The following is a 10,524-nucleotide window of genomic DNA, read 5'->3' as shown; positions in this document are numbered from 1 at the left end:
ACCACATTTTACCCATACGCTATAAACATGTCTCATTTTTGGACATGTTTTGAAATCAAAAATAATGACTGAAAAAATGTATTTATGTCAAAGTGTTTTCACCAAATATGTACAAAACATGCCTAACAAGAAACCCATAAGGTGATTGTAGTATCTCAATCACTTTTCAATTAGAAAATAATGACTTTGCTTAACGTGTTCATTTTACCACCAGTTCCCCTAACTGTAAATTAACATCTTCTCTTACCCATGGAATGTCCTGTTTGTATGCAATGCGATGCGTTGATTTGCATTTTTCGAACAGTGCTGATGTCCCAGTGGAACGAGAGCATAGCATAGATACTTGACCATTTGAATAAAACAAACATGTCACAGGAAAACTTAATTTCCATGTCGCAATATTACCTGATTTTCAATCCTGTGGTATCTAAACACATGTACAAACTTAGAATTATGTTACAACTATTAAGATCTTTTTGGAGAGCTGTGGAAATACAGCAAATTAAAGTTAGCGTTCCGGTAAATTTTGAGGCTTGGGGCTTGTGATGTGATATAAAAGCGAGCTGGAAACGAGCACAACACAAAAGAAAGCATAGTGTTTGAACGGACTAGCTCAGTCGCGTGTTGGACGGAACTGGGTAGCATACCTCCACAGCCAGTTTAACGGACTTCTAACTCAGCTACACTGGCGGTGAGACCACACAGCGCAGTGATCGGCTCCGACTTCCATTCAACAGGCAACTGAGCTTGTACGGCCAAATCCGTTCTTTAAATAGTCGATGATGACGTCATTCATAGAAGCGTAGCGCGCTAGGTACACAAATCTGTCGTGCCGGACTTGGGAAGTGCTATCTTCTGTGTCTTAATGCGCAATATTTTGACTAGGTTGTACATTTATCGATTTTGTTGTGCTATTTTCGGCCAATTTGATACTATAAGAAACGAAAGTAATGAAATTGATGATTGCGCCACATCGTCTAACGAGCCCCACAGTCCCCTTCAGCGACGAACGATCGCAGACTCACTCCCTTCGTCCGATCAGAGGATTGTCAAGTGACAATAAGAAATGAAGGTCACACATCAATATTAATTCCTTTGAGATAGGCAGCAGTCATTTCCTCGTGAGACATATAGTCGAGCAAATCATTAAGTACACGATTTCATGAAAAATTAAATTAATCGTTTGTTCCTCGGATTCTTATATCGAAATTTGCGCTTGTAGGTATAAAAAAAAATTGAATTGTACAAAAATACATATATATCGTTTTAGAATACCTTTAGATACAAAAATACCAGCGAATGCACTCAATCAGCATTCCCTACATAACCTCTTAATTTCCCATACGGTAAGAATTTTTGAACTTAAAAGATTGAAATCTGAGATTAAATATAATGCAGGTTAATCAGCTATACAACGCTGCTGGCAAATTAGTTTATAAATAACCCTAGTCGTACGACTTGATGCTGAGACGAGATCTTCGACTAATTAATAGTTGCGCGATAGCATAACGAATAGCGAATTCACTAAACGTAAGCTTATATTCAATATTCGTTAATCAATTTACTTATAGTTGTTTTACAATTTAAGGAATTTTGTAACTTGCTATTTGGATTAATCATTGGAATAAAGTTCACAAAATCGGACGAATTTTCTCTGCTATCGGCAACATTTTTACAAAATTCGTTTATATTGGAGTTAAACGATGTCGACCAGAGCGTCTAAAGCAGGATCCGGCATGACTTTGGCTAGTGTCCAGGGAGCTGGTGCGAATCCTGGCGAACCGCGGCCCACCCGTAAAGATCATAGCTGTGGTTTGTGTGATCAACGCGATAATTCTCGAATGGTCCAGTGCGACAGTTGCGATCGGTGGTATCACTTCAGGTGCGTTGAAGTGTCTTCAAGTATTGCTGATGTGGACTGGAACTGTCCATTTTGCGATGTCGCTAACAAATCAAGACTACAGGCCCCCACAAACGACACCAATAAACCATTGGACCATCAGAATCAACCCCCACTCGACACTAGGTCGGTACGCTCACGAACGTCTAACAGTGTCTGTAGAAGCGAGTCTAAGAGGAAGGTGGCCTTGCAACTAAGGAAACTAGAAGAGGCTAAAGCTATAGAACAGCGATACTTGGATAAGAAGTACGAGATCTTGAGCGAGTTTGGAAGTGATGTGTCATTGGAAGAGGACGAAATTGAATCACTCCCCGATTCCATGACGAAAATTGAAAAATGGATAGAGAGCACAAATCATATCAGAGAAAGAGACGATTCCGGTTTACCTGTCGAAGGGAACGAAGGATCTATAAAGCATAACGTCAATCACGATGGATGCGATGAACCGCGTCCTAGGCTGCCCGGCCGTTCATCCCGGCATCATCCGCGACTACCTGTCTCAGATCAACATGGCAGGCTAGCCAGACGACGAATCAATCAAAGATCCAATCTTCCGCTCGACTTCAACCCGGACCTAGGATCAACACCGAATGAAATGAACAGAATAAATCCGTCCGGCGAAGAGACTATTTGCATCCTAAACCGAAGCCAGTTAGCAGCACGACAGGCAGTGTCAAAGGACTTGCCAGATTTTTGTGGAAATCCAGAAGACTGGCCCCTTTTCTACTCAATGTTCAACACGTCAACTCAGATGTGTGGTTTTTCGAACGAAGAAAATATGCTCCGCCTTCGAAAGTGCCTGAAAGCAAAAGCGCTGGAAGCGGTTAGATGTCGACTGCTGCATCCTTCGAACGTCGCTGGTGTTATCTCGACGCTAAAAATGTTATACGGCAGACCAGAAACGATCATCCAGGCAATCGTTCGAAAGGTTCGAAGTCTTCCGTCACCCCGTATTGAGAACTTGGAAACCTTGGTTAACTTCTCACTCACCGTGGAAAATCTGTGCGCTACAATTCAAGCATGCGAAGTTGATGACTTTGTGTACAATGCGTCGCTCAGGTACGAACTAGTCGAGCGGTTACCAGCGTCTCTGAAGCTCGACTGGGCAAAGGCCTCCCGAGGAAATCTAACACCAACTCTTCTGGACTTTAGTTCCTGGCTATACACAATAGCGGAAGACGCAAGTGTGGTAATGATGTCTGAGGAAAACGATACGAAATTTCGTGTCAAGAAGAACGGATATCTTAATGTTCATTTTGATGCCGAAGAAAATCGACCAGCTGCCACAATAGTGACCAAGCAACCATCAATGAAGACCTGCGTCGTGTGCAAAGGAGATTGTCTATCTATAGCTAAGTGCAAGCGGTTTGTAGAATTCAGCTATAACTCGAGGTGGGCAACAATAAAGGAGTTGAAACTGTGCCGAAAGTGCCTTCGACGACACAACGGGCCATGTAACCAGCAAAGGCAGTGCGGTACAAACGGATGTACCTTTCTGCATCATCCCCTCCTCCACAGTAACGGTAAATCGGAAGTCGAAGTTGAGTCTACAAGCTCTAACACCGCTTCTAACTCCGGAGTGAACTTCGAGCATACGTGTAATTTGCACCAAGGACAGAGCAGTGAAATTTTGTTCAGATTTATACCCGTAATCTTATATGGACCGTCAAAATCAGTACTTGCCTACGCGTTTATAGACGATGGATCCGAGCTCACCCTTTTAGAAAAAAGCCTTGCTGACGAATTAGGAGTCAATGGACCGTCAGCATCGCTTTGTCTTAAATGGGCCGGAGAAACCAGACGAACCGAAACTTCCTCTCAACGGGTCAGTATGCAAATCTCTGGATCAAAGCAGCTAACAAAAAGATTCGAACTGACAAATGTGCGAACAGTGCAACAATTGCAACTCCGACCGCAAACAATGATCGTTTCAGAATTGCAAAAACGATTCCGCCACTTAGCAGGACTTCCAATTGAATCTTACCAAGATGCCCGTCCACGGATTCTAATAGGCGTGGACCATGCCAAGCTTGGGCACGTCATGAGAAGCCGCGAAGGGAAACTAGGAGAACCAATCGCCGTGAAGATGCGCCTTGGATGGACCGTCTATGGATGCATGACGAATGATACTCCTCTAGAACACGCGGTCAACTATCACGTCCCGGATATCTGCCCGTGTAATCAAGAAGGCGATGACCGTCTTCATAGGGCGATGAAAGAATATTTCTCTCTAGATGCCATGGGCATCATCAGTCCAGCTAAATCGCTTCTGTCGGCAGACGATCAACGAGCCCACCATTTGCTGGATACGCTAACTGAGCGAAAAGGACAACGGTACGAGTCAGGCCTCCTTTGGAAATATGACAACGCGAGACTGCCTGATAGTCGCCCAATGGCACTAAGACGTTGGGAATGTTTGGAACGTCGAATGAAAAACGATAAATTGCTTAGCGACGTTCTGAACGCAAAAATAGACGATTATTTATCGAAGGGCTACATCCGAAAGCTCACCAAGGAAGAGTTGAGTGATCAGCGACCCAGAACATGGTATCTTCCGGTGTTCCCAGTATCAAATCCAAACAAACCGGAGAAAACGAGATTGGTGTGGGATGGAGCCGCATCAGCTCATGGAGTGTCTCTCAATTCGGTATTACTAAAAGGTCCGGATCTTCTTACACCGCTATTAGACGTTTTGATTCGATTTAGGGAATACCGAACAGCTGTGTGCGGCGATATACGCGAAATGTACCACCAGATTCTCATGAAGGAAGATGATCAGAACAGTCAGCGCTTCTACTGGGGATCTAAGGACGGGAGCACGGAGCCTACCGTCTACACCATGCAAGTGATGACGTTCGGAGCTTGCTGCTCACCCAGCGTAGCTCAATACGTGAAAAACAAAAACGCAGAGCTCTACAGACGCCAATATCCATCCGCAGTACAAGCTATCATAAAACAGCACTATGTTGATGACATGCTTGTCAGTGTGGAGTCTGAAGAAGAAGCAGCAATACTTGCTCAAAACGTCAAGTGGATCCATGGGAAGGGCGGATTCGAAATGAGAAACTGGCTATCGAATTCGACAGCTGTACTGACCAAACTGGGCGTGAATACTGCAGGCGAGAGAAGCTTGGATGTTGGATCGGAGACACTCACAGAGAAAATTCTCGGAATGTGGTGGAGCACTGTGAAAGACTGTTTCACCTTCAAAGTATCTGCTAGGAATGATAAGGGGCTACTGTCCGGGCATCGTCGGCCAACCAAACGTGAAGTCCTTCGGACCTTGATGATGGTGTTTGATCCGCTAGGACTCATAGCACATTTCCTGATGTTTCTCAAGGTGCTGCTGCAGGAGATCTGGCGGTCTGGAATTGGGTGGGACGAGGAAATCAATGATCAACAGTTTAAAAAGTGGCTGCAATGGGTGAAAGTGCTACCGAAGGTCGAGAACGTGGAAATTTCTCGCTGCTATCGAATCCTTACGTCCGTGGGAGCAGAAATTCAAATGCATACGTTTGTTGACGCTAGCGAAAATGGTTTCGCTGCTGCTGTGTACCTGAGATATAAAGAAGGAAATTCCATTGAATGTACCCTGGTATGCGCAAAAACAAGGGTTGCTCCGTTAAAATTTTTGTCCATTCCACGTTCGGAACTGCAGGCAGCCGTGCTGGGTGTTAGGTTGGCCAATACTGTTCAGAGAGCGCTTACAGTCAAAGTGCATCAACGGTTCTTCTATACGGACGCAAAAGACGTATACTGTTGGCTGAATTCAGATCATCGAAGATACAGTCAGTTTGTGGCTGTAAGAGTCAGCGAAATTCTTGAAAGTACAGAGACGCACGAATGGTTTTGGATACCCTCAAATGCTAACGTTGCTGACGAGGGAACTAAGTGGAAGGACATCCCCGAGCTTAACCCTACTGGCCGGTGGTATCGTAGTCTTGAGTTCCTGTGGAAACCGCAACAGGATTGGCCGCTGGCATCGCGAAATATTGGTACGACGGACGAAGAACTTCGATCTCATTTACTGGTTCATACCGCTGTACTACCATCAGTCATACCGATAGAAAAATTTTCATGCTGGAAAAAATTGCTCCGTTGCACCGGCATGGTTCTCCGATACGTTAACAACTTAAGGCGCAAAATGGGAAATGAGCCTATCCTCAGTGGACCACTAACACGCAACGAGCTGGTTCAAGCTGAGAGCTATCTGCATCGTATAGCACAGGGAGATTATTACGCGGACGAGATAGCTGTGCTGATGCTGAACCGTGAAATGCGGAGCCAAGAAAGATCAATCCCGAAAAGCAGTTCCTTTTATCGGCTCTGTCCCTTCTTGGATGAGAATAACGTGCTCAGAGTTCGAGGTCGCACTTCCGCCTGCAAGCTGATTGACCAAGATGCAGCAAACCCTATCATTCTACCCCGCGATCACCATATAACTATATTAATAGTGAGAAATCACCATCAACGGTTCCATCATCAAAACCACGAAATAACGGTCAACGAGCTACGACAACGCTTCTCCATTGCACGGCTAAAAGCTGTATACAAAAAGGTTCGAGCAGACTGTCAACAATGCAAAATCGACTGCGCAGCTCCGCGTGCACCAGCAATGGCAGATCTACCTGCAACACGCCTTGCTGCATATTGTCGACCATTCACATACATAGGAGTGGACTATTTCGGACCATTCACTGTATCTATCGGTCGTCGTACGGAAAAAAGGTGGGGTGTGCTTGCGACGTGCCTTACAACTCGTGCTATACATCTGCAAATCGCTCACACGCTGTCCACAGACTCTTGTATCATGGCCTTACGTAACATAATGGCTAGAAGAGGAGTGCCAGCGGTTATTTGGAGTGACCGGGGTACCAACTTCCAAGGTACTGATAAAGAACTCCAATCAGTGCTCCGAAACATCGATCAAGATCGGCTCATGGCGGAATTCATTTCAACGCACACCGAATGGCGCTTCAACCCACCTGCATCACCACACATGGGGGGAGCATGGGAGCGACTTATCAGGACCGTAAAGCAAAATTTGTCGAAGATAGCATCCTCTAGAGTGACGACTGTTGAAGTGCTGGAAAATGCTCTAGCCGAAGTAGAAAATATTGTCAACTCCAGACCGTTGACAAATATTCCTATCGACGATGACAATTCTCCCGTGCTAACGCCCAATCACTTCTTGATCGGTTCGTCTAATGGCTTGAAGCCATGGGTACCCTTCGACGACAGTCCGATGGGCCTACGAAGTAACTGGAAACTTTCCCAGGCTATGGCCAACTCGTTTTGGAGACAATGGCTTCGAGACTACTTGCCAACGATTACGCGTCGCACCAAATGGTTCACTAACACGAAGCCTGTTGAAGTAAATGACATCGTCATCATTACGGACCCACGGATGCCACGTAACTGTTGGCCGAAAGGAAAAGTTATAGCGACTAAACCCGGACCTGATGGGCAAGTGCGGTCAGCGACAGTGCAAACCATCAGCGGCATCTACGAAAGACCAGCAGTGAAGCTCGCGGTGCTAGACGTTGGCGTTAATAGTAATGCACCTCGGATGAATCCATCGGGCATTCCGGGAGGGAGTGTTGATTGCGCCACATCGTCTAACGAGCCCCACAGTCCCCTTCAGCGACGAACGATCGCAGACTCACTCCCTTCGTCCGATCAGAGGATTGTCAAGTGACAATAAGAAATGAAGGTCACACATCAATATTAATTCCTTTGAGATAGGCAGCAGTCATTTCCTCGTGAGACATATAGTCGAGCAAATCATTAAGTACACGATTTCATGAAAAATTAAATTAATCGTTTGTTCCTCGGATTCTTATATCGAAATTTGCGCTTGTAGGTATAAAAAAAAATTGAATTGTACAAAAATACATATATATCGTTTTAGAATACCTTTAGATACAAAAATACCAGCGAATGCACTCAATCAGCATTCCCTACATAACCTCTTAATTTCCCATACGGTAAGAATTTTTGAACTTAAAAGATTGAAATCTGAGATTAAATATAATGCAGGTTAATCAGCTATACAACGCTGCTGGCAAATTAGTTTATAAATAACCCTAGTCGTACGACTTGATGCTGAGACGAGATCTTCGACTAATTAATAGTTGCGCGATAGCATAACGAATAGCGAATTCACTAAACGTAAGCTTATATTCAATATTCGTTAATCAATTTACTTATAGTTGTTTTACAATTTAAGGAATTTTGTAACTTGCTATTTGGATTAATCATTGGAATAAAGTTCACAAAATCGGACGAATTTTCTCTGCTATCGGCAACAGGTAGCTATTCTAGAGCGAATCAGTTATAAACTTAGAACGGAAAGCTAGGACTATCCAGGCTCATATGGACATGATCGAAAGGTAATGTGAAGAGTCCTTTACCTTCTGCTAAGTAGGAGTTGGGCGTTGCACCCAAGTCTACCGCATGGTAATTGATAGAACATAACTCATCATCATCTTTTACCGCCGACGCCGTCCATATGAGCCTGCCTAGTCCTAGTTTTCCGTTCTAAGTTTATAACTGATTCGCTCTAGAATATCTATTTACATTATTTAAATTGTTAATGCCATGATATCAAAAATCTTTGGGTTTATCTATTGGAATCTATTCTTTGGAGTATTTCGGGGTGATATGAACAAAAAAATTAAAAATTTATCGTGAGATGGCTGAACTATATGCGTTTAAAATTGAATTATCCTTAAAGTGCGTCATGGGTTCTTTGTTCAAACTAGTGATCTCATTTCAATTCTTCGCGTGTGGTGCTAGACATGTCGTATGTAATTGTATTCGAACTGGGTCTTGTATTTAATAAACGAAGCATAGATTAAGCTAATCTGATGTATGAAACATCATAAATCATTCAACTGTCATGTTGTTATAATAAAAATTCTGAAAAACCTGCTTTTTTCGTTTACCTACAGAGGTGTATGGTTTAATCCATTTTCATAGCGATTCAGACGAAATATTTAACACATTTTAAATTCCCATTTTCTTTTATTTATGTTTATGTGTATGGAAATTCAGTTGGATAGCTAGGACGAGTATGAAAACGACGAATGTTTTGCGGCCAAACTTCATAGACTCTATTAAACACTGGGCAGTCTAAACTTATCATCTGTTCGAAAATGTAATGCGTTCCGTGCTAAACGATTCCCTGAGGAAAAATTGTTTCGTGTTTCAGCGACACAAACAAACAGATTCCGGTGATAGATCATACCAGAATACTGGGAGGGAAATGATAGACATGCGAAATTCGGCTGAAAAACTACAAGGGGCAGTCCTATGGGGTTGCACGAACTGTAGACGTAGGACTATACTACTTAAGGTAAAATATTTATTTTCTAGTACATTTAGAGTAATAATAAATCAAATATATTTCTTACGTATAATTCAAGCACAACCAATCAACATCGAATGTTACATATTGAACTAAACCTTCTTGGTTATCAGGTCATTTCATTTGTCAGTAGGTGATCGAATACGAATAAACTTATTTTAGAAAATCTGAAGAAAGAAGACAAAAAAACCGTGACCGAACTAATATCTGTAACCAATTCGTTATAGAACAGGATCATTGAATAAAAATCTGCGATAAATTTCCGAAAAATCTGTGAAATTTTCATCAAAATACCAAAAATCTGCCATCTGTGAAAAAGAATCTGTGATCAAAAATTGTGAAAAAAATCTGTGAATATGGTAACCCTGCTAACAAACCTACCTACACGGAGAATTTTATTTATGCATCGATAGCATACTTTTCTATTTACCCCTCGTTTCTTCTGCTGTAAATATTATGCATTGAACATATTCCTTCAATCCACTCATTAAATGCTTACTAGAAGTATATGCATGAAAATCACAACAGAAGAAAAGAGACGGGAATAGAAAGTATGCTAACTATGTATATTTTTGTTTAACAGTGTACACATTCGCCTCAAACATTGATCCCAAGCGCACAAAGCCAAATGAGTCAACGCAGATGATGATGGGTAGAGCGAAAGAGACAACTAGTACCACGACACGGTTGACAGTTCGTAAATGGAGCTCGAATGTGCAAGCGATTTTGTGTATGAATAATTGTGTTCGAGATATTACATAAAAGTGTGCTGGAAACGACCAAAACACAAAAGAAAGCATAGTGTTTGAAAGGACAAGCTCAGTCGCGTGTTGAATGGCACTGGGTAGCTTACCTCCACAGCCAGTGTAACGGACTTCTAACTCAGCTACACTGACTGTGAAAAAACATAGCGCAGTGATCTGCTCCGCCTGCCGTTCAACAGACAACTGAGTTTGTCCGGCCAAATCCTTTTTTTAAATAGTCGATGATGACGTCATTCATAGAAGCGTAGCGCGCTAGGTACACAAATCTATCGTGCCGGACTTGGGAAGCGGTATCTTCTGTGTGTAAATGCGCGATATTTTGACTGGGTTGTACATTATTTAAATTTTTAATGCCATAATATCAAAAATCTTTGGGTTTATCTATTTGAATCTATTCATATTTCATATTTGCAGTATTTCGGGGCGATTTGTGCAGAAAATTTGAAAATTTATCATGAGATGGCTGAATTATATGCGTTTAAAATTGGACC

General features: G+C 42.6%; 1 protein-coding gene and 1 long non-coding RNA gene across 2 annotated transcripts; both read left to right on the top strand.

Annotated features, from left to right (window-relative positions):
• Positions 1–981: 981 nt before the first annotated feature.
• LOC131681367 (uncharacterized) lies at positions 982–1,755 on the top strand. The gene is made up of 3 exons (XR_009303909.1): positions 982–1,218; positions 1,271–1,346; positions 1,399–1,755. It is a non-coding gene; the product is annotated as an uncharacterized LOC131681367 (long non-coding RNA).
• Positions 1,756–1,841: 86 nt separating this feature from the next.
• On the top strand, positions 1,842–8,214 carry LOC131680619 (uncharacterized). The gene is made up of 4 exons (XM_058961334.1): positions 1,842–7,759; positions 7,812–7,887; positions 7,940–8,071; positions 8,130–8,214. Exon 1 carries the CDS (start codon positions 1,842–1,844, stop codon positions 7,596–7,598), a length of 5,757 nt encoding a protein of 1,918 aa, XP_058817317.1. The 3' UTR covers positions 7,599–7,759; positions 7,812–7,887; positions 7,940–8,071; positions 8,130–8,214.
• The last annotated feature ends 2,310 nt before the right edge of the window (positions 8,215–10,524 follow it).

Source organism: Topomyia yanbarensis, chromosome 2 (genome assembly GCF_030247195.1).
Source record: "Topomyia yanbarensis strain Yona2022 chromosome 2, ASM3024719v1, whole genome shotgun sequence".
Taxonomy (NCBI): domain Eukaryota; kingdom Metazoa; phylum Arthropoda; class Insecta; order Diptera; family Culicidae; genus Topomyia; species Topomyia yanbarensis.
Note: the sequence above shows the minus strand (reverse complement) of the source record. Positions and strands in the feature narration are given on the sequence as shown.